At 36.5% G+C, this 25820-nt stretch overlaps 1 protein-coding gene across 3 annotated transcripts in view; it reads left to right on the top strand.

The window, feature by feature from the left end:
- LRRC7 (leucine rich repeat containing 7) overlaps positions 1-25820 on the top strand; it is a 577609-nt gene that overhangs the window by 235471 nt on the left and 316318 nt on the right. For all 3 annotated transcript variants that reach the window (XM_043460998.1, XM_043460997.1, XM_043460999.1), the window contains exon 4: positions 9028-9145. In XM_043460998.1, the coding sequence (XP_043316933.1) occupies positions 9028-9145 (118 nt within the window). The remainder of the gene's footprint in view (positions 1-9027; positions 9146-25820) is intronic.

Here is a 25820-nt window from a genome sequence, read left to right as displayed (position 1 = left end):
CAACGTTGTTGCAAGAAGGAGATTCATATAGTTTAAAATCTAGATTAGTGCCTTGCATCTGTATAATAAGTACTCAAGAAATGGCATGACCTTATTATTTGCCACCCACCCCCTGCCTCAGAATTTTCATGAAAGAACAACTATTTACTGAGAAAATACCATATGTCAGGCATTGCATTATACACTGCAGATCCTGCAGAAACCAAAGAAGCTTATGGTCTAGTAATCCCAAAACAGGGGCATCCAGGCTTCAGCAGAGATTAATACAGAATGTTGTGAAAGTATCCACAAATAGAGCATGTAAACCAGTCTTAAGCTATAACCAGAAAGGTGAGAGGGCCTGAGCTTGAAGAAGAGGGCTGAGGGGAGGTGGGGGAGGGTGGGGTGGAAGAAAGCTTCAGCTGGAGACCTGGCGTTTACAGAAGTGAAGGAGAGCAGGTGGATACAGAATCTGACGCTGGTCAGTGTAGCTGAAGATGTGGTCCCACAGGATGGCGGGAGGGAAGGTATGAGGAAGAAACAAGAGACAGGGCAATGACAAGGTGAGACTCTATAGAGAGGTAAAGGGCATCGAAAGCTCTATCGGGAAACTTGGACTGTCCCAAAGAGACGAGAGAGCCACTGAGTGCAGTATAGGCAAGAGATGGGCTTCCTCACATTAGCTTTTTTAGAAGTAGCATGGCATGACCTACCACAGAGGTCCTTAACCTGGCCCATAAAGCCATGCACGGGCTTCCGGTGATTTGCAGGCTTCTTGAAATTGGCTGCAAATGTGTATGTTTGTGTGGATGTGTGTTTCTAGAGAGAGTATCAGTAAGGTTGACTCAAAAATGACTTAAAAATCACCATCTGAACACCTCTTGTGGGATAAAGCCCTGACTGCTTTTATTTTTTAATTTTTATTAGAGTACAGCTCCGGGAGTTAGTGATAGGCAGGGAAGCCTAGGGTACTGCAGTCCTTGGGGTTGCAAAGAGTCGGATATGACTGAGCAACTGAACTGAACTGAACTGCTTTACAATGTTGTGTTATTTTCTGCTGTATAGAAAAGTGAATCAGTCATATGTATATATATATATATATATACATACATACTATTATAGTCCCTCTTTTTTGAATTTCCTTTCCATTTAGGTCACCATAGAGCATTTCATGTTCTGATTAAAATCTGCATTTCTAACACCTCCACAAAGCTTAGAAAAGAGTCACTTTTAATTTTTTGCCATTCCTGACATACCTCTGGGCCTTTCCTGCTATTACAGCTTCCTGAACTGCCCTGCTTTCCCCAGTCTACCCCCACTTCCCCACCCTGCCTTCTGCTCACAGAACCTCTCCTCTCTCAAAGCTTGGATGGGCTTTCTTGCTTCTCTAGAAATTCTCTCTATCACTTCCCCATTCTTCTCTAGCATAAGCACAAGTCAGAGTCAGAGTTCCCATCACCAAGCTAGAATGAGAGAGAGACAAATAGACTGGTGGACTACAGATAGAAAATCTGAAGCTCTGTTGGAAATCCAACAGAATTTGTGTTGCAAATCAGTGGAAAAAATAATGCCCTATTTTTAAAATGGAACAACTGGTCATCCATAAAGAGAAAAGAATGGATCCTTACTTCACTTCATTCTCAAAAATAAATCCCAAATGAGTCAAATCAAAGCATTAAAACTTTTAGGAGGGAAAAAATAGGAGACCATCTGCACACACTAAAACTGAGAGATAAATTTGACTATTGTAAATGTCCTTTTATCAAAAACTACCATAAAAAGAATGGAATAATGAGCCATATATTGAAAGAACTGTCAAAAAAATTCATATTCAGAATATATGATGAACTCTTCCAAATGAATAAAACACTAAACAGTGTTCAGTTTTTTTAGTAATAGATAAAATGTGTTACCATTTTACATACCACGTATTGGAAAAAGTAGTCTGAAAATGTCGAATTTTGGAAATAATGTGAGGAAATGAGAATTCTTATCCATGTTTATAAGACTTTAAATTGTTACAGTCACATTGGAAAAACAAAGTTCTATTATTAGTAAATGTGAATGTATGCCTACCGCCTCAGAGAAACATTTGTATATGTGCACTAGGAGATATATATACACACTTAGCAGCATTGTTCAAAAAATTGGAAATAACTCAAAAGTCTATGAACAGTAGAATATATGAGAAGATTGTGTTATATGAAGCATAAAGCAATAAAGATGAATGAGTGGATTATATACATTAACATGGAATAATGTTAAAATAGTATTGCATGAAAAGATCAAGCTGCAGAAGAAAGCATACCCCCATTATTTTATTTACATAAAGATTAACAGGCAAATCTCAGCAGTATATAATTTTAGGATTACTAGTATAAAGATTAATGGACAAATCTTAACAGTATCTATGTTTAGGATTACTAGACCTGTGGTAAAAGGAGAGAGAATGAGAAATTGGTTACTTTTGGTGGATCAGGTAGATGACAAGGGACATGGTTTGGAGGAGAATAAAGTAGCTTTCTTAAACTGGTTTGAGGAATATGGCTCTTTGTTTTATCATCATAGTTTAAAAAAATATGTATTACATATATTCCTGTGTGTATAGATTTCACAGTAAAAAAAAAAAAAAAAAAAAAACAAGAAATTAAAAAGATAAAGAGCATTATACGATACATGCAATGACCTGGAAGTGATGTGGTTCCTCTGCTTGAGGAGCTCCCAGTCCGGGGCTCGTTTCCTGCTTCATAGACCACTGTGGGCTTGAGGGACTTGTTTCTTTATTTTTCCTACTGATTTGGAAGACTGAGTGACTGAACTGATACTGGTACTACATTCTGTTAATATTTTTCTGTCTTTTTAAGCTGCATGCTTATTTAACTCTTTCGTTTTTATCCAACATAGTATTTGCACCCGTTAACCAACATCTTCCCATTTCTCCCACCATTCTTCTATTTCTATGAGTTCAACTTTTTTAGATCCCACACACAAGTGAAATCATACAGAAAATATTTATCTTTCTCTGCCTGACTTATTTCACTTTGCATAATGCCTTCAAGTTCCATCCATTTTGTCACAAAAGATGGGACTTTATCTTTTTTATGGATGAATAATATTCCATTGTATATACAGTTGACTCTTTAACAACATAGGGATTATGGGTGCAGACCCCCACACAGTTGTAAATCTGTATATTGTCCTCCCTTGGTATCTATGTGGGATTGGTTTCAGCCTTGCCACAGATACCAAAATCTGGCTGCTCAAGTTCCATAGTTGGCTCTCCAGATTCGTGGTTCCATATGTGAGGATTCAACTAGTCATGGATTCTATAGCGCATATTGTATATGTGTGTGTGTGTATAGATCTCATATCTTTATTTATTCATATGCTTATAACACAGGTTTGTCTATGTCTTGTCTACAGGGAACATGGGGGTGTGAACACATCTTCAAGATAGTGTTTTTATTTCCTTTGTATATATACCCAGAAATGGGATTACTGTATCATATGGTAGTTTTGTTTTTAATATCTTGAGGCTTCTCCATGCTGGTTTTCATGATGACTCTGCCAATTTACATTCCCACCAACAACGTGCACAGTTTCCCTTTTCTCTACATCTTTGCCATCATTTGTGTCTTGTCTTTTTAATGATAACAAGTGTGAGTTCTTATCTGATTGTGGTTTTGAGTTGCATTTCCCTGATGACTGGTAATGACAAGCTTCTTTTCATGTGCCTGTTGGCCATCTGTATGTTTTCTTTGGAAAAGTGTATATTCAAATATTTTGCCAATTTTTTAATTAGAATTTTTACTTTTGAGTTGTATGAGTTTCGTGTGTATTTTGGTTACTAACCCCATTTCAGATAAAGATTTGCAGGTATTTTCTCCCATTCTGTATGTTTTATTTCTGCTGATCACTTCTTTTGCTCTGCACAAACTTTTTGGTTTCATGTAGTCCTACTTGTTTAATTTTGCTTTTGTTGCCTGTGCTTTTGGTGTCATACACAAAAAAATCTTTGCCAATACCAATGTCAAGGAGCTTTTCCCCTATCTTTTCTTCTAGAAGTTCTACAGTTTCAGGTCTTATATTTAAGGCACTAATTCATTTTGAGTTATTTCTGTGATTGGTATAAGATAGGAGTACAGTTTCATTTTTCCACTTGCAGTTATCCAGTTTTCCCAACACCATTTATTGAAGAGCGTATCCTTTCCACATTGCATCGTTTTGGCTCCCTTGTCAAATATTAATTGACCATACATGAGTGGGTTCATTTCTAGGCTCTCAGTTCTATTCCATTCATCTACATATCTATTTTTATGCCACTACCATAGTTTTTTCTATTTTGACCTACATTGATTTTTTAATCCCACAAGTAGACATTTTGTTTTTGTTTTATTAGCTCTGTCTTTCTTTCTCCCTATCTTTTTTCTTCATCTCTTCTTCCTTCCTCCCTTTCTCCCTCTCTCTTTTCCCTTCTTGCCTTCCTCCCTTCCCTCCCTCTTTCCTTTCCTCCTTTCTCCCTTCCTTCCTTCTCACCTTACTCAAGACTGAGAAAGTCATATATTCACCACTGACTCTTTTTGCAGAACCCAGATTTTTTCCTTCCCTTACTGAGTGAGGTATCACCCTTAGGAGAACCCAACTGTGTATAGAGTGGTCTCTTAGCCATCTCCAACCTCTGTTCAGACCCCAAACAGTCTTCTATCTTCCACTGGCAAAAAAAAAAAAAAAAAAAACAACCCTTAGTCTTCAGCCACCAGAGACCAACAGATACCACCAGAGCAGAAGCTAAACACAGACCCATTCAACTTGTGTAGTAACATTTTCTTGTTATTCTGGAATTTGAGAAATTCCAGTATTTTTCAGCCAGGGCTCAGCTATGTATTAAAGGAATGTGTGTGTGTGTGTGTGTAATTCATTGCACTAAAAAGTTTTCCTTTGAATATTTAGTCTACCATGCTGAAAATAGGAATTGATGGGAATCTCATGTCCTTATGCTCAGTGTTGAAATAGACCATATCATATAATAGATGTTCAATAAACATATTTTAAATGCATATAGATGTTGTAGACTTAGAGAATTCCCTCCACAATCCTAATATCCTCATACTGTCAAGCATATATTTGAAACTAGTTTGAGTTACACAGTCTTTACATTTGGAGTATCTTTAGATACTACAAATACATTATCCCTCTTTAACCTTTATCTGGCTATCTTGTGCTAGCTCTTAGGTGATACACATTTTTTAATTACCTCTTCCAGATATACTTTCATGAGTCAACCTCATCACCATTGTCAATGTAAATTCGAGCAGACTTCTACCAGTGTGTTTTCATTACATCTGATATTTACCTGAGCATAGTCTTTTCACATGGTATTTAATATCTAAATATTACACTGTAAGCTGACCTACTGAGCTCAATTGCTGTGTCTTATTCATTTTATGTCCCTTGCACTTAGCATATTGTTCAGTTTTGTGGCAGATATCAATGAATGGTTTTCCATAAATTAATGACTAACACTTTTTAGAATGTGCGTTTTTGGTCCCAAATATGTTTTACTTTCAACAGTTAGGCCTTTCTCTTTTGTATCCGCTCCCTTACAAATACCTAACAATTTCTGTTTGGAGTCAGTAATTTAAATTGCATAGTCTTCTCAAACCAGTTTTTGTCAGAGTTAGATTGCTTCCTTCAGTCCAAGAAAAAGAACACTTTAGTATTCAAATATTTTAAGACTCAAAGCAATTTTTTGAAATAGGAAATATCATTAGTAAATTAAAGGCAGAATAACCATAATCATTAAGAGTTTTACTTTAACTATTAATTATAATTGCTGTCTTATACTATATTGAAGAATTTATGATAATTCTTTACCTCATTTTCATTCAAAGTTTGAATATTTAAAGAATCTTTAAGATGCCTTAATTTCTTTGCCACCTTGTAGACATCATGACTCATATTCAAGAGTTCACTGCTTTGTTTATTAAATTTAGATTCCACTGAGATTGTTTGTCCATCTGAAACTTCCAACCAGTGAAGTATCACTTAAGCTGGAACTTAGCACTTTCCTCATTTTCACTTTACTTATCTAGGTATACTTTCAAATATATTTATTCAACATACAGTATGTGTAGGGCACTATGTCAGTCACTTTGTTATATACAAAGGTGAAATATATTGACACCAAGATGAATCAGACATGACTCCTGCCTTCAGAGACCTCATCATCTAGAAAAGTAAGGAATAGACTATTATGCAAGTATATATATATTTCTGTATTAACTTGTAAATATTAGTAAAGACTAACAGTTATCAAGCTCTTACTATGTGCCAAATATAGTTTTACATTTTTACAAGTAATTCATTTTATCAAATCCAAGGTTATTAATTATCAGACACAGCATTACCATTATTATAGTACCACGAAGGGAAAAAAACACTGCTTTAAAAATATAACAATCTAGATTGGGAGATGAATCCCAAATATCAAAGATGTTAATATGTGAAAAAGTGCAAGACTTAAAATTGATGACAGGCATTAGAGGTAAAGACCCTGCCTGCCAATGCAGGAGACATAAGAGATGCACATTTGATCCCTAGATAAGCAAGATCACCTGGAGGAGGGCATTGCAACCCACTCCAGTGTTCTTGCCTGGAGAGTCCCATGGGCAGAGGAGCCTGGCAGGCTACAGTCCAGAGGGTCGCAAAGAGTTGGCCATGACTGAAGTGACTTAGCACGCACACACACACAAAGTAACTCATGTAATTCTCTCAACAATCCTTCAAGTAAGGTAATGTTATTATCCCCATTTTACAGATGAGGAAAATGATAGAGTTCAGACATATCAGGTAACTTTCCCAAGGTCATATACCTAGTAAATAGGTAAGTGAGGATTGAATCCACTTCAGTCTGATTCCAATGCCATGATCTTACTCATTTTACCAGAACTGTCTTGGATCTCTAATGTAATAGGGTGTTCAAAAATTCCCAAACTTTTTCTTCCTGATGTGGCTTCATTTAAATTGATTCATGTCAATGTATGACAAAACCCACTGAAATGTTGTGAAGTAATTAGCCTCAAACTAATAAAAATAAATAAATAAATAAGTAAATAAAAATTAAAAAAAATAAATTGAAGAAGAATGTAGCCTCTATTAATTCTTGAGATAAGCTGAGAATTTAGTTGAGAAAATAAGACTTGAATTTACAGATTAAAAAAAAAAAGTGTTTTGAAAATAATTTATCTGAATTTTGCATAAAATGGTTATAATATACTAAAGAGTAACTAATACATCTTATCAGTATCAACCAAGGTTGATAGGGTTGATTTAAATATGTATATATATATATATATATGTACATATATATATATATGCATATATGTACATATATATATATATGCAGCTATAACTGACCACGTTGCATGTAGTACAATGGTCTTAATAGAATGATAGAGACTGGACAAAAATTTAAGTTAACTTTGGCCATGAGTGTAGACTTTTTTTTCCTATATATTAAGGGAAAATTAGTAGTTAGTGGAAACTGTCCATTGAAGTTCTCATTTTTAGATTTTATAAAAGTAAATAGTTACATTTCTATGGAGAATACTGAAATTCTAGCACTACGTGAGGTATTGCAAATGAGCTTTGTAAGGAGCCAAAAATGACAAACATATTTATCCTAAGTATTAACTAACACAGTCTATTTTTTAAAAAACTGAGTTGAGAAATAACAGCCATGTACTATATAAATTATGAATTATGTGTGAGAACAAGCAATAGTTTAATGTACTGTTTGCCAATTGCATAGTCATGTATACCAGAGACTTCATTGGGGGATATTCAGCAAAATAGAATTAAAAATGTTAAACAGAAAAGATCTCATTAAGATAATTCTTTCAGAAATGAATATGAAATTTCAGTTCCACCTGTTCAAATCTTGAGTAGTCAAGGTGAGATGGACATAGCAAAAAAAATCTAATTGCATTATTTCCAGAAACATACTTGGAAACACCTACATAAAAAAATAACCAGATCACTATTATTTATTGGGTTTCCCTGGTAGTTCATATGATAAAGAATCTACCTGCAATGCGGGAGACTCAGGTTCAGTCCCTGGGTAAGGAAGATCCCCTGGAGAAGCAACTGGCTACCCATTCCAGTATTCTTGCCTGGGAAATCCCTGGCAGGTTACAGTTCATGGGGTTGCAGAGTCAGACATGACTGAGCGACTAACTTGAAACTTGAGAACTAACTAACAAGTGACTAACTTGGAACTAACTTATTAAAAATGATGATTTTTATCTTCATCCCAGACCCCTCATATCAGTATTTCGTTGGGCAAAGCCCAAGGACCCACATTTTAACAAGCACCTCCACCAACCAGTGATTAAAACCATGCTAGATTTGAGAACCGTTGTATTACCACTTGACTCGTCCCCATCTAGTACTTTTGGATTAGTGGCAGAAATGAACCAACTACTAGTGGTCATTTTTCATTAAATATCAGAGATTAAATGTTTCATTTGCTAGATATTTATGAAGCAGTGTGGGGGTACACAAAAAGAAATGTGAGTGCATGTATTCAACTGTATTGCATTTCTTGTATGTCTGATAAACAGCTGTTTAATATGATTAAATGGAAGTAATTTGAGGTTGTGGTGAAAGAGAACTGAGGTAATCCTGGTAGCTGTGGGAATAAAAAGGAAGTGGCTACTCAAGAAATTATTTCACAGAAGAAAAAAAATCTGTTTGTTCACTGGCAAATTAAACATTAATGTTAAACCGAAGGGGGAAATGTTGAATACCTTGGGTAGTGAATCTGGGTAGCAGAGAACAGGGAGGTACTAATATGGGGATGGAATGTGAAAAAATTCTGAAAAGAATCTGGAGGATTCTGTGGAAGTGTATGGAAGAAAGTGAGACTTTTGTATTGGCCCTTTTACTACCACATTGGTAAAGATGGTGAATTGAATGTTTCTTCTAAGTTTATATATAAATGTATTTAACCAAATTAAGATCTCATTAATTATTATTTTCTTTTCACAGCAATTGTTCAACTGTCAAGCTCTAAAAAAGCTAAGTATTCCTGACAATGACCTTTCAAATCTGCCAACCACTATCGCTAGTTTAGTAAACCTTAAAGAACTCGACATCAGTAAAAATGGTAAGATTTTCTGTTCATCTCTAAATAACTTGAATTTTTAACTGAAAATATGCTTTAATGTTTTGCTTAGAAAATGATATAACACCTTTTCCTTGATTTTGTTACAACTCTAACTTAATGTTTGTTGAAAAGCTAAATCCTGAATTATAAAACTGAAGACAGAAAACGTCTCTCCCTCCTCTTACTAATGTCCCTGATTCACTCAGGCCTTATTTCCCCTTGCATTCAGATATGTGATTTAACCTTTCTGAGATTATTTAATGACTTTACATTGTATATTTTCCTCATTCTTTGAGTAAAACTTTTTCCAACATGTTTCAGATATCACCCACTCAACAAGGCCTACCCATTCACCCTTTTTGGGGTTGGAATGTTCAATCTCCCTGTCTCTGCTCCTTTTTCTCCCATAGCAGTGACCATCTTCTCAATGCATATAATTTGCTTATTTTTATGGTTTGTCTCCCCTCTCTTGCCCCAAAATATAAACCACATTATGTGACAGGAGGGATATTACTCTATTTTGGTGACTGATGTATCTCAGATGTTTAGAGCAATACCTGGTGAATAATAAGTGATCAGTAGTATTTGTTATAATTTTGGCCAAACATTATATCTGGTGATTTTGTTGATATTCATGTTGATGATGTTTTCTTCTTAATATTTTTGGGAGTCTCCTGTGTTCTCATATGTTCATTAAATCCTCATTTTCTTCCAAATGAATATGGCCCTCCATTTTATTAGAATAGAGCAAGGATCAGTCAAAAAAGGTTATGCCTAGGCATTATGAGGATATAAAACAGGACTCCTCCGTCATTAAGCTGGTTGGTTAAACTTTGTGAGTGTATGTATATATTGCTTTGTTAACTTAAGGCATTATTATTGGAACCAAAGAAATAGACATGAACAAAACAGATCCTTGCCTTCATGAAACTTATTCTAGAACATGCATTAGACATTAAATAAATAATTAAAAGGAAAGATATACCCATTTGAATGCAGAGTTCCAAAGAATAGTAAGGAGAAATAAGAAAGCCTTCCTCAGTGATGAATGCAAAGAAATAGAGGAAATAGTTATGACCAACCTAAACAGTTGTTAAAAAGCAGAGACATTACTTTGCCAACAAAGTTCCATCTAGTCAAAGCTATGGTTTTTCCAGTGGCCATGTATGGACTTGAAAGTTGGACTATAAAGAAAGCGGAGTGCCGAAAAATTGTTGCTTTTGAACTGTGTTGTTGGAGAAGACTCTTGAGAGTCCCTTGGACTGCAAGGACATCCAACCAGTCCATCCTAAAGCAAATCTGTCCTGAATATTCATTGGAAGGACTGATGCTGAAGCTGAAACTCCAATACTTTGGCCACCTGATGCAAAGAACTGACTCACTGGAAAAGACCCTGATGCTGGGAAAGATTGAAGGCAGTAGGAGAAGGGGATGACAGAGGATGAGATGGCTGGATGGCATCACTGACTCAATGGACATGAGTTTGAGTAAACTCCGGGAGTTGGTGTTGGACACAGAGACCTGGCGTGCTGCAGTCCATGGGGTTGCAAAGAGTCAGACATGACTGAGCAACTAAATTGAACTGAACTGAAATAATTATCGGTGATTAAGTAAAAATTGAGCTAAAGATACATTGGAAGTGAAGGACATGCATACTAGTAGGACATCATCCAGTCAGTGTAGTTAGATAAAATTACCCTAAGAAATAATAACTAAATCCATCCATGATGAATAAGAATTATTATCCAGTGGGTATAAAGTTTCATTTGTGCAGGTGAATAACTTCTAGAGATTCACCATCCAAAATCGTGCCCATAGTTAAAATTACATTATTGTGCATTTCAGAATAACTGGTGTTATCCCAGTGTCCTTCCTGATTTGATTTTCTTAATAGTCTTTATGAGTAACTGACATAGTGTATTTTAACTTGTTTATGTATTATCTGTGCTGTGCTTAATCACTCAGTTGTGTCCGATTTTTTACCACCCTACGTGTTATAGCCTGCTATGCTTCTTTGTCCATGGGGGTTTTCTTGTCCAGGCAAGAATACTGGAGTGGGTTGGTTGCCATGCCCTCCTCCAGGGGATCTTCCAAACCCAGGGATTGAACCCAGTTCTCCCCCATTGCAGGTGGATTCTTTACTGTCTGAGCCACAGGGAAGGCCAAGAATACTGCAGTGGGTAGCCTATCCCTTCTCCAGCAGATCTTCCTGACCAAGGAATTGAACTGGGGTCTCCTGCATTGCAGTTGGATTCGTTACCAGTTGAGCTACCAGGGAAGCCCTAAATGTTTTTTAGATTCCGCTAACTAAAATGTCTAGTCAAGGCTATGGTTTTTCCAGTGGTCATGTATGGATGTGAGAGTTGGACTGTGAAGAAAGCTGAGCGCCGAAAAAATGATGCTTTTGAACTGTGGTGTTGAAGAAGACTCTTGAGAGTCCCTTGGACTGCAAGGAGATCCAACCAGTCCATCCTAAAGGAGATCAGTCCTGGGTGTTCATTGGAAGGACTGATGCTGAAGCTGAAACTCCAATACTTTGGCCACCTGATGCGAAGAGTTGACTCATTGGAAAAGACCCTGATGCTGGGAGGGATTGGGCGCAGGAGGAGAAGGGGACGACAGAGGATGAGATGGCTGGATGGCATCACCGACTCGATGGACATGAGTTTGGGTAAACTCCGGAAGTTAGTGAAGGACAGGGAAGCCTGGCATGCTGCGATTCATGGGGTCACAAAGAGTTGGACACGACTGAGCAACTGAACTGAACTGAACTGAACTAAAAAGTTCAGTGATGTTCTAACTTTTTATCATTGTCTTGGTCACTGATACATCTCTATTGCATAAAACAATGTGTGGCACATTGTAGGAGTTCAGTACAATTTATTGGATGAATTCATGAGTGAATGATCCTTCTGGACATGGAACACTCGTTGAAGTATACCAGTTTAAGTAACGAACAGTCTTCAAGACTATGAGAGTCATAGAAAAGTTTACATTCTCACTGGGGAGAAAATACTAACAAAAATAATCAAGGAATATTGTAAAGCATTATATTGGGATGGCCAAATTTTATTTGGGGCTTTCTGTAAGAAGATATAGAACAATCTGAAGCAATTTTTTGATGAGCCCAGTACAATGAAGTGATTAATTATATGGCATGTGTGTGCGAGCTCCGAGTTTCCCACATGGCACTAGTGGTAAAGAACTTGTCTGCCAATTCAGGCAACAAAAGAGACGTGGGTTTGAACCCTGGGTGGGAAAGATCCCCTGGAAGAGTGAATGGTAACCCACTACAGTATTCTTTCTTGGAGAATCCCAGGAACAGAGGAGCCTGGTACAGTCCATACAGTCACAAAGAGTCAGACACATCTGAGGTGAAGTTGCTTCAGTTATGTCCAACTCTTTGTTACCCTATGGACTATAGCCCTGACAAACTCCTCTGTCCCTGGGATTCTCCAGACAAGAATACTGGAGTGGATTTCCATACTTACCTCCTTCGGGGTATCTTCCCACACCAGAAATCCAGCCCACCTCTCTGACACCGCAGGAAGATTCTTTACTGCTGAAGGCCACCCAGGAAACCCTAACTATATGGCACAAATTACAATTGTAAATTCTTAGAGAATAAGAGGATTAATAGAGACTGATTTATGATTAGGGAAGAGTTAAGATAAAGAATATAGCTTGAGGAATTCCTTGAAGCACAGTAACATCTGAATAAAGGAGAGCATTTCATTTGAAGTAAACAATGGAGTACAATTGAAGGACACACTTATTTCTATACCAACTTGACTTACCACTTAGAGGGTTTTCAGGAAGACAGTCCTGAAAGGATCATTTGCCAACTTAGTGAACAGCAATTAGATTTAGGCCAATTGAAAGATGATGTGAGGTCTACCTTTATTCTTTTAAAAGTAGACTTATAGGGTACATATTTTTATGGATTGATATTTCTGTACTTTACTAACGATACTGTTTATAGACATTCACACATGAAATTTTGTTTTCAAATTACAATTTCTGAGAAATATCTTACAACCAAATATAACAATCCCTTGGTCTTCAGGCAGGTGAGGTTTGACTAGATGGTTCAAATAAATAAAAATCTATCTTATTCATAAAGAGAATCAGAAGAAAATTCATTACCGAATACAGACATAAAACTTCTAAGAAATAACGACATTTTTATGAGCACTATAATCATCTCCTAGCAGTTTTCTTGCATCACGAAATTTTTGTTGCTAAGATGTAAACTGCAAGTTATAGTTCTACTCAGAAATAAGTCTGTGAACATAATTAGAAATCCTAGTAAGTAGAATTTAGGAACTTTTAGCTATGCTTATGATGGTTATATTGTGGAAATATTTATGCAAAAAGCCAAGCAAAGCATGGCAAATCATTCTGCAAGGTTAGTATAGTACAAAAGGTTTGATGAGCATGATGATATACCAGCCATTGCTGGAAGTGACACAAATAGTAAAAGATTTCAACACATCAATCCTTTCACAAAATTATACCTAAAAACCTGTCATTGAGTTTTGTGGCAGAGACCTAGACAGTTACTTAAGGAGCATAATATATCCTTTGGGAATCTCTCAAGTGAAAAAAGAGCAGATAGCAGAAAATAAGTGCAGTGTCAGCATCACAGTTTGACAAGGTTGGAATTGTCCCGGTGGAAAAGAGTCAAGACATGAGAGAATATAATCAGTATTGGTATTGAGGGACTGAAAATGAATGCTTATTTTGAGCCAAGGATTCATTCAAATGCTACTCAATTTTGATAAATATTTGCCTTAATTGTGTTGGAATTTGATGAGTGACCCCTTATGAGGAAATTATTTCACTTGGAGGTGGAGGTGAAATCTGATCTTCATTGTCCCTGTGCCTCCAATCTTTACTTTTTGGGTCTAATTCTTCCACCTGTTATCCAAATGCACTATTTTTCTTTCCACAATTTAAAAATATTATTTTATATTAAAACCTTTATATAAGTGAACTGTTGTGCAGAGAAATGGATCTAGAAATTTTGTGTGAATAACTATCACTACCTCTCTAACCATACCTCCAACCAACCCATCTCCCTTCCATTGCATTTTCAGGTAATGCTAAACTGTCATTTTCAAATGCATCAGGCTGGTTTCTGTGATAAAAGAAATGATACTATTTCTCTACACAAAATATTCCTTCCTCTCACTGTTGTCCCCATCAACCAGAGTCCTATTCACCTTTAAAAAGGCATCTCTGATGTCATTTATTCTGAGAAACATTCCTAATATCCTGTAGACAAAGAGAATTAATTGCTCCTTTCTCTGTTATATGTTTATACATCTTAAGTGTTTTCTCTGTGAACATATCTCACTTTGTAATTTGATTTCTGTTTATCCTTATGTATTGACTAGATTGTAAAACCCTTGAAATCAGGGACTATCTCGTTCATTGCTCTATTTGGAACAACTAACCCAATACCCATAAATGGCAGGTGCTCCATGAATGTTTGGGAGATAAATAAACTTTATACTTTAGCATTCTTTAAAATACATAGCATGTATTTATATTATATTACATGAGTTACCGTACAAAGGATAGCATCCCCACCTATTATACTGAGATGTGTTAAATATTGCAATTGAGTGCTGAAAAATAGGAATAATACTGCAATAAATGATGAGTAACCCCTAAAATCGGCTCCAAACTGCCGTATAGTGATATATTTGCTAGTCCTGTTCATAGGATAATGACTGCTTCACATTAAGCTTTGACCTCTCCCTTGAGCTTCAGACTGGTTTAGCCAACTACAGGCTGGACACAGCTAAAATATGTTCCACAAACACCTCCAAACATAATGTGTTTAAAACCAAACTAAGCATCCACCCCAGTCTGTTTTTCCTCCATTATACCCAGTTCTCTGTTAATGTTAGTATTATCCACACAGGCATGCAATGCAAAAATCCATCCTTTTCATAACTCTAATATACACTGAATCACCAAATCCTGCCCATTTTACATCCCAGTGAAAGTGAAAGTCGCTCAGTCGTGTCCAACTCTGTGTGACCCCACGAACTAGTCCATGGAATTCTCCAGGTCAGAATACTGGAATGGGTTGCCATTTCCTTCTCCAGCAGGTCTTCCCAACCCAGGAATCAAACTGGGGTCTCCTGCATTGCAGGTAGATTCTTTAACAACTGAGCTAACAGGGAAGCCCCACACAGGCATACAATGCAAAAATCCATCCTTTCCTTAACTCCAATATACATTAAATCACCAAATCCTGCCCACTTTACATCTTAAATATATGTCAAAGCTGTTTCTTTCTCATAATTCCCACTGTTACCATCTTAACTTAGTGACTTGTCTGTTTCCAAGACCACTTGGTATAGTCTCTTCATTGCCCCCCTCCCCATTATCTTGATGAAGGTGAAACAGGAGAGTGAAAAAACTGACTTGAAACTCAATATTCAAAAAACTAATATCATGGCTTCCAGTCCCATCATTAGTTGCTCAATCATATCCCACTCTTTGTGACCCATGGACTGGGGCCCACAAGGCTCTTCTGTTCATGGGATTTCCCTGACAAGAATACTGGAATGGGTTGCCATTTCCTTCTCCATGGAATCTTCCACACCCAGGAGTCAAAGCGAGGTCTTCCACACTGCAGGCATATTCTTTAACACCTGTGCCACAAAGGAAGCTTCACTTCAGTTTGATTCAGTTCAGTTACTCAGTCATGTCTGACTCTTTGCAACCCCATGAACTGCAGCTCGCCAGACCTCCCTGTCCATCACCAACATCTGGAGTTTACTCAAACTCATGTCCATTGAGTTGGTGATGCCAACCAACCATTTCATCCTCTGTCGTCCCCTTCTTCTCCTGCCCTCAATCTTCCCAGCACCAGGGTCTTTTCAAATGAGTCAGCTCTTCGCATCAGGTGGCCAAAGTATTGGAGTTTCAGCTTCAACATCAGTCCTGCCAATGAACACTCAGGACTGATTTTCTTTAGGATGGACAGGTTGGATGTCCTTGCAGTCCAAGAGACTCTCAAGAGTCTTCTCCAACACCACAGTTCAAAAGCATCTCTTCTTCGGCGCTCAGCTTTCTTTATAGTCCAACTCTCACATCCATACATGCCCACTGGAAAAACCATAGCCTTGACTAGACAGACCTTTGTTGGCAAAGTAATGTCTCTGCTTTTTAATATGCTGTCTAGGTAGGTCATGACTTTACTTCCAAGGAGTAAGCGTCTTTTAATTTCATGGCTGCAATCACCATCTGCAGTGATTTTGAAGCCCCAAAAAATAAAGTCAGCCACTGTATCCACTGTTTCCCCATCTATTTCCCATGAAGTGATGGGACCAGATGCCATGATCTTAGTTTTCTGAATGTTGAGCTTCAAGCCAACTTTTTTGCTCTCCTCTTTCACTTTCATCAAGAGGCTCTTTAGTTCTTCTTCACTTTCTGCCATAAGGGTGGTGTCATCTGCATATCTGAGGTGATTGATATTTCTCCCAGCAATCTTGATTCCAGCCTGTGCTTCACCCAGCCCAGCATTTCCCATGATATATTCTGCACATAAGTTAAATAAGCAGGGTGACAATATACGCCTTGACATACTCCTTTTCCTTTTTGGAACCAGTCTGTTGTTCCATCCCCAGTTCTAACTGTTGCTTCCTGACCTGCATACAGGTCTTACTTCATAGCAAATAGATGGGAAAAAAAAAGAAGGTATGACAGATTTTATTTTCGTGGGCTCCAAAATCACAGTGGATGGTGACTGCATTCATGAAATTAAAAGACTCTTGATCGTTGGAATAAAATCTATAACAAACCCAGACAGCGTATTAAAAAGCAGAGACATCACTTTGCCAACAAAGGTTCATATAGTCAAAACTATGATTTTTCCAGTAGTCATGTATGCGTGTGAGAATTGGACCATAAAGAAGACTGAGCATCCAAGAATTGATTCTTTTGAATTGTAGTGCTGGAGAAGACTCTTGAGGATCCCTTCAACTGCCAGATCAAACCAGTCAATCCTAAAGGAAATCAATGTTGAATTGAAAGGATTAATGCTGAAGCTTAACCTTTAGTACTTTGTCCACCTGATGCAAAGAGCCGGCTCATTGGAAAAGACCCTGATGCTGCATAAGACTGAAGGCAAAAGGAGAAGGGGACAACAGAAGTTGAGATGGTTAGGTAGCATCACAGACTCAATAGACATGAATTTGAACAAACTCCGGGAGATAGTGGAGAACTGTGGAGCTTTGCTTGCTGTCATCCATGGGGTCGCAAAGAGTCGAATGCAACATAGCAACTGAACAAAAACCACCCCATTGTTGCCACCAACATGCCCAACCTGTCCTTCACTAAGTAGCTTCATCACTTTCTAAGTTGCAGATATGACTAGGTTACTCTCCTACTTAAGATACTTTAGTTGAGCTAGGATAGAGTGTAGGCTCCCTAATAACATTAAAGTGAAATGAAACTGTTAGTCGCTCAGTTGTGTCTGACTCTTTGTGACCCTGTGGGCTGTAGCCCACCAGGCTCCTCTGTCCATGGGATTCTTCAGGCAACAATACTGGGGTGGATTGCCATTCCCTTTTCCAGGGGATCTTCCTGACCCAGGGAACCCAGGTCTTCTGCATTGCAGGCAAATGCTTTACCATCTTAGCCACAAGGGAAGTCCAACAGCATTAAAAGTCTCCACAACTGACCACCTACATTTCCGTTCCATCTGCTCATCTCACCAAAGATGATTTGTATTTTTTTAACTTTATGATTTAGATGTTGAAGAGCTGCTTCAAATGTTTAATGCTGTTGTACTATCTCCGTGACTCTATCTGTATAATTTCCTCTGCCTAAATTACCTTTCACACCTCTTTTCACCTGGTTCAATCTTATCATTCAAAACTCAATTTATTATTAAAAACTGTTGACTGTTATATTAAAATATGTATGTAGATTTAATTTTTTAATGATTAAATGTTTTAAGCATGAAGGAACTAGTATGGATAGCAGTCTGCCCATTGTGAAAGTGTTAGCATTTATTAAAAAGATAACAATCTAGTTTTTTTAAATGAATAAAACATTACTGAAACTTATAAATTCTCATCTCCTTCCTTCCTCTGTGTTAGTGTATTTAAAATTTCAATGAAGTGCTGACGCATTGTGTATATTATTCTGCAAGTTTTCATTCTACTTTATGTTTCTGAAATTTAATGTGAAATGATCAATGTGAATCTAACTGTACCAGCAGAGTACAAAAGTCCCCACTACTCCATTTCCTTACTAATACTTGGAGTTATTCATGGTATTTTAAATGTTGACCAATCAGATGGATACATAAAGATAGCTCAGTATTTTAGTTTGTATTCCGTTAATCACCACTGAGGTTGGCATTTTCTCATTTCTTTTTATTAGCAAGCGTAGAGTATCTTTCTCTACAAGTTGACATTTTTGGTCCATTTTTATTTTGGATCATTTGTTTGTTAGGTTTTAGGTGATTTGAAAGACTTATATACTGTGAACACTAATGCTTTGTTGGTTAAATGGGTTACCAATATCATCTCCCAATTTGTGGTTTGTCTTTTCATTTTGCTTGGGGTGCCATTTGTCATAGAGAGTTGTCAATGGTAATGTACTAAAATTTACCATTGTTCTCTTTTGGGGATATATTTTTACAGTTAATCTAGGAAATTCTTTTGTATGCTGATATCATAAACTATTTATCTATATTTTCTTCCAAAATTATTAGTTTTTCTTTTCACATTTATGCCTTCAACTCATTTGCAACTTACCTTTTGTACTATGTATTATCAAAATCTATTTTGCCATATAAATAAATGATTAATTATTCCACCACTTATTAAATAATCTCATTTTCTCACTAATTTATAGTTATATCCCTTTTACATATAAAAGACATTTTTTTCCCAAACTTTCCTTTTTGCTCCATCAGCTTACTTGCCTATTCTTATACCAATATCATATCATTCTAATCATTCTAACTTAATGTTGTTTTAATATTTAATAATTTTTAAAGTATTATTTTAAATAATAAAAGTATTATTAAATACTTATTTTTTAATTTTTAAAATTTATTTATTTTAATTGGAGGCTAATTACTTTACAATATTGTAGTGGTTTTTGCCTAACATTGACATGAATCAGCCATGGGCGCACATGTGTTCCCCGTCCAGAACCCCCCTCCCACCTCCCTCCCCATCCCATCCCCCAGGGCCATCCCAGTGCACCAGCCCTGAGCACCCAGTCTCATTCATCGAACCTGGACCGGCAATCCACTTGACATATGATAATATACACATTTCAACGCTACCCTCTCAAATCATCCCACCCTCGCCTTCTCCCACAGAGTCCAAAAGACTGTTCTTTACATCTGTGTCTCTTTTGCTATCTCGCATATAGGGTCATCATTACCATCTTTCTAAATTCCATATATATGGATTAGTATACTATATTGGTGTTTTTCTTTCTGTCTTACTTCACTCTGTATAATATGCTCCAGTATCATCCACCTCATTAGAACTGATTCAAATGCATTCTTTTTAATAGCTGAGTAATATTCCATTGTGTATATGTACCAGACCTTTCTTATCCATTTGTCTGCTGATGGGCATCTAGGTTGCTTCCATGTCCTGGCTATTGTAAACAGTGCTGCAGTGAACATTGGGGTGCACGTGTCTCTTTCAGATCTGGTTTCCTCGGTGTGTATGCCCAGCAGTGGGATTGCTGGCTCGTATGGCAGGTCTATTTCCAGTTTTTTAAGGAATCTCCACACTCTTCTCCATAGTGGCTATATCAGTTTACATTCCCACCAACAGTGTAAGAGGGTTTTAAAGTGTGTCTCACTGTTCTTGGTACTCAATTCTTTATATAAATTTCAGATTAACTTGTTGAGGTTCACAAACAATCTATTGGAATTTTTTAATTGGTTTGAATTTAAAGATTAATTTGAGATAACTGATATCTTTATAATAGTAAGTATTGTAGTCCATGAACGTGGTATTCACCTTTATTTAGATCTTATTTTGTCTTTCAATTAAGTCTTATTATTTCTTTCAAGAAAGATCTGCACACTTTTCATTAGAGTTATCTCTAAGTAGCTAAGGTTGTTAGTTTTATAAACTGTATTCCTTTTATTTATTTTTTTTTTTCTGGCTTCAGTATGCAGCATGCAGGATCTTAATTCCCCAACCAGGGATCAAATCCATGTCCCCTGAAGTGGAAGCACAGAGTCCTAACCACTGGACCAGGGAACTCCTGTATTCCTTTTTAAAATTTTAAATGTTTCAATTGATGCTATGTATAAGCACATTGCTCATTTTGATATCTCAATCTTACATTCAGTCATGGTACTGAATATATATAAACGATAGACTCTTTTGAATTATTTATGTGTAAAATCATATCATCTGCATACAGCAATTGTATTTTTCTTTCTATTCTTACACCTTTATATCTTCATGAGTCAGTTTTTTATGATATAATTTTCTGAAAAATAATCTATTCCATCACCCAGATGTTCAATTTTATTGTAAAAGATTGTCCATAGGCTTCTTTAAGGTGTTTTATAAATCTCTACCATATCTGTGGCTGTTTCTTTGTATTCTTAATGTTATTTAATCATTCCATCTATCTTGTACACTTTTATCTTCGATACTGCCAGAGATTTTTCTACTTTACTAATCTTTCTGGTAATAGTCTTTTGACTTACTATTCTCAATATTGTTTGGCTGGGTGGTTGTCTTTTTCTCTAGTCATTAGTTTTTACTTTTCTACTTTATACTGCAGCTTTTTAATTATGCCCCTCCTACTTTTATAGTTTATGTATTGGTTTTTAGTATTCAAATATACTTGCAACTTTTTAAGTTATATTATTTTTATTGAAGCATGTTGCAGATTACATAATCTGGATAATTTCTCTTTATTCATCAACTTTCACAGAGTGGCCTAGGATATGGTAATGTTTAAAATATATTTGTTGTTTGTGAGAAAAATACATATTCTCAGATCATTGAGTACAGGGATCATCTAATAATACACTTTATTCTTCACTGTATTATAGGTTTTTCTAGGACAAATACAATATCTCACTGATTTCTATATGCCTGGACATTGAGAGCACCCAGCATTTAGAACATTTACCTACTTGGAACATTGAATACACCTAATGAACTGGAATAAATTTAATTGGAAATAAGATTTTAACCTCTTGTGTTCAATAAAAATTCTATTCTTTTTTTATTTATTTATTTTTTATTTATTTTATTATTTTTTTTTTGAAAAATTTACATTTCTTGATTTGAAGACTTACTAATAACCTTTAACAATCAAAACAATGGGATATTGACATGATGTTACATATTATGTATAGTTCAATGGAACCAAACAATCCAGAAGTAGACCCACACATATATAGTTAATTGATTTTGACAGTGGTGCAAAGGCAATTAAATGGGGGGAAATGATTGTCTTAACAACTGATGCTTGTACAATTCAATAAGTTCAGTACAGTTCAGTCGCTCAGTCGTGTCCAACTCTTTGTGACCCAATGAACCTCAGCATGCCAGGCCTCCCTGTCCATGACTAACTCCCGGAGTTTACTCAAACTCATGTCAGTCGAGTCGGTGATGCCATCCAGCCATCTCATCCTCTGTCGTCCCCTTCTCCTCCTGCCCCCAATCCCTCCCAGCATCAGGGTCTTTTCCAATGAGTAAACTCTTCCCATGAGGTGGCCAAAGTATTGGAGTTTCAGATTCAGCATCAGTCCTTCCAGTGAAAACACGGGACTGATCTCCTTCAGGATGGACTGGTTGGATCTCCTTGCAGTCCAAGGGATTCTCAAGAGTCTTCTCCAGCACCACAGTTCAAAAGCATCAATTTTTCAGCACTCAGCTTTCTTCACAGTCCAACTCTCACATCTATACATGACCACTGGAAAAACCATAGCCTTGACCAGACGGACCTTTGTTGGCAAAGTAATGTCTCTGCTATTCTTTTTTTAAAAAGTAAGTACTTTAACCTCTATATTCCTTGAGGAGAAAGGGAGAGAAATGTAAATAAATATTCATGCTGTGTGTAAATCATTCTTCCTCTTGAAGGAAATTTCCCAGAATTATATACAGGAATCCATGGGTAAATGCGTTGACTTTCCATGCCAATGGATCTTTTATCTTTTCTTCCTCAGATCTTAATCCAACAGTAAAATTAAAATCCTAGTCCATCAGAGATAAATGCATTGTATGATAGCATGATGTTTGAATAGATAGTCTATGCCTGTTGGCAGAGCTGATACATGGTCATAATGGAGTAAATTGTTTTATATAATAAAGCAGGATAATGAATGATAAGGTTTAATTAGGCAGTGATTCAGTTTTAAGTCTGATTGTTGATTTGTCATAGCTTCACAGAGACTGTGACACTCTAATTTAAGGACGTTAATGAAAATGATTTAATGTGAAAACTCTTCCTAATACTGCAGCAATTAAGTGATTTTTCTCTCATCCTCTCAAACTTATTTCTATACAAAAATGGATTTGAACGGTATCATAGTGGGCAAAATCACTGTTGTTAGTTATAATGAAAGGCAATCAGAGTTGAAGGCATTATTATGTGTTTTACTGACTTGCCAATTATTCCACCCCTTCCCCAAAAATGCATGCAAAACACTGAAGACAGCAATATCCTCAGTTTTCAGTGAAGAGGAAGAGTTTCTCTCAAACACACTAGGGAAAGAAAATACGAGGAACCAGTTAAGGATGAAAATCTTTAAAATTTTGAGCCTATTAACAGAAGAATAGAGACTCTGGTTATACATATATATTCTCAAGGAAATCTATTTTGGAATGACTTATGTGAGTTGGGGATAAAATATCACCATGCAGTTGTTCTCAATTAGCAGTAAATATGCTCTTTGATGTTTGGCAAATCATTAGGCCATTTGTTTACAGTAAAGCTTATTATTTTGTTCTCTTAAATATCTCACTTTCAACACTTGATGTGCTGTTTATCTAAAAATCGTTAGCACTTCCATCACTGTAGGACTACTTTCCTTTCTTTAGAGTCTACTTCTGCCCAAGATTATAGTGTTTAGATAGAGGATTGACTCCTCTATTTCCATTAAAGAATATGATGGCAACAAAAGCCACGTCTATTCTCCTGCCACCTTCTTAGCTGGATGCTAGGATTTTTAACTCTTTCTAATGTCTTCATCAGGAAATAAAGTCAACAAACAATTTTTCTGTGTGTTACCGTGTAGGTACCAACACTTACTCCATGGGGGTAGAAATTCTAATCTGGTAATAGATCTAAATATTGGGGGAAAAGGAACTGGTTTCATCTCGTCATCCTTCTGAAGGTGGTGTTCACCTAGACCAATAAATTTTCCTGGTTCAGCAAAGTCTTTTATGGGCTGATTGATTGACCTGGCTTCTGGCTTCTTTGCATGTCTCTGTAATTCCTGGAAATTGTAAAATAACCAAATTGAACTGGTAATGGAGCTTCGTGAGCATTCTCTCTACTAGGCCACACTCTCTCTCAGCTTCAGTATAAACTCCTTGAAAATAAAAGCTGCTGCACTTTACCCTGTTTCTAGATCCACAATAGCCACTATCAAAGAGCAGGCATAGTAAATGTTCAATAAAGTGGTTAACTGATAATGAAAGAAAAAAATCTTTAGTCAAATATGAAGTAAGATTATTAAATATGTTCATTTCACATAACGTGAGCTCAGTCACTCAGTCATGTCCAACTTTGCAACTCCGTGGGCTGTAGCCCGCCAGGCTCCTCTGTCCATGGAAATTTCTAGGTAAGAATATCAGAGTGGGATGCCACTCCCTACTCCAAGGGATCTTCCCAACCTAAGGACTGAACCAATGTTTCTTCCATCTTCTGCATTGGCAGGTGGATTCTTTATCACTAGCACCACCTGGGAAGCCTATTTCATAAAATAGTGACTCCATATGTTTGTTGTTGAGGCAAAGAGAAGGTGAGGAGGGAGGATAGGTATCATTTTAATTCATTTTGACTAAGATTCATTTCTCTGTGAAAGAACTCATTGTTGGTCGAGGTCATAAAGATTTCTCAAAATTTTCTCTAGACAGACATGGCCTGAAGGGAGAATCAGTTGCACAACTGTCTCAAAGTGTTGATTATTTTACCTGATTTAGCTTTTCTCTTTATAGTGCCACTAAAATAGGCCGAGTCTTGCAGGAGACTGTCTTCTTGCTTGGGTTCCTACTGAGTTCTTAGCTACCTTCATTTGAAGAATAGTAGGTAAAGCAATTCATTCCAGTCTGTTTTCTCTCTCTCTCTTCTCTTTAAGATATAACCGACCTGCACAGTTTCTCCCAAATTTATGAACCTAATTGCTGGATGCTTTTACTTTCTCCCATACAATAGGTTGTGTCTCTGAAATCTAATTCTAGTCCGTACTTCCATTCTTAATAGAGTATTGACTCATTTACCAGATATCCTTCAGGAATGTGGGTTTATACACAAAGTAATTTTCCCACAAATATGTACAATTTATCCCTTTATGTGTCAAATTTATAAATTTTATGTGAATCATGCTGAATGGAAAATATTTCAAAAATATTTCCTATTATGTTATTTTTTTATGTGACCATAATGAATGCACTTTAACCTTTCCAAATTGACTTGAATTCATTATAGTTTGTGTCATTGAATTTTTTTTTTTTTTTTAGTATTTGTAGCTGCTTGCTTCTAGACAAAATAATAATATTAGACTTTAAGAGTTCTGGTGCTGGAACTTCTCTGGCAATCAAGTAGTTAAGTCTTCGCCTTCTAGTGTAGGGGGTGCGGGTTTGATCCCTGTTAGGGGAGCTAAGATCCTATGTACCTCGTGGCCAAAAAAACCCAAATATAAAATAGAAGCAATATTCCAACAAATTCAATAAAGACTTTAAAAATGATCCACATCAAATAATCTTTTTAATAAAAAGAGTTCTGGTGTTAAATGTTGTACTTTTCCCCATCACTACCTTTTCTATGTTATCACGTTTTCAGACTGACATTCTACCTATTTTGAGTAGCCTTTTCCTATTTGTTCCTTCTAATAGCTATTGGAACTATATATAAAGAGGACAAAGATTCTGAACTAAGCTAAGCTTATAGCACTTGTAGTATATTAAATTCAGAACTAAAGGAAATGACAACCCACTCCAGTATTCTTGCCTGGAAAATCTCATGGACAGAGGAGCCTGGCAGGCTACAGTCGATGGGCTCACAAAAGAATCAGACATGACTGAGAAGTTAAACAACAAAACGAATAACTTTATGACCTGAGCAATGTACTCAAAATTCCAGAAAGTTGATACTATTAATACTGATTGAAATTTGATCTAAGATAATCATAGAACAAATGCGGTTTGCAATGTCCCTGTATGAACACCACATGGTAAATCCTGAGTGTGCATTAAACTCAGAGTTCCAGAAAGTTGGGGTTGTTTGTATTTGACCTGGAAAATATGTATGGAACAAATCCAATATATTGTGCTCTGTTATAAATGTTGCATTTTCAATTTTGAGTAGCTAAAATTTATAACCCCAAATAGTTTAAATCCTGGATTTGATGGAGTTAGCTTAATAAACATAAAATATGATAGTGTTTGGAATAAATCTGGCCTGGTTTCAAATCCCAGCT

This window comes from Cervus canadensis, chromosome 2 (assembly GCF_019320065.1).
Source record: "Cervus canadensis isolate Bull #8, Minnesota chromosome 2, ASM1932006v1, whole genome shotgun sequence".
NCBI lineage: Eukaryota > Metazoa > Chordata > Mammalia > Artiodactyla > Cervidae > Cervus > Cervus canadensis.
Note: the sequence above shows the minus strand (reverse complement) of the source record. Positions and strands in the feature narration are given on the sequence as shown.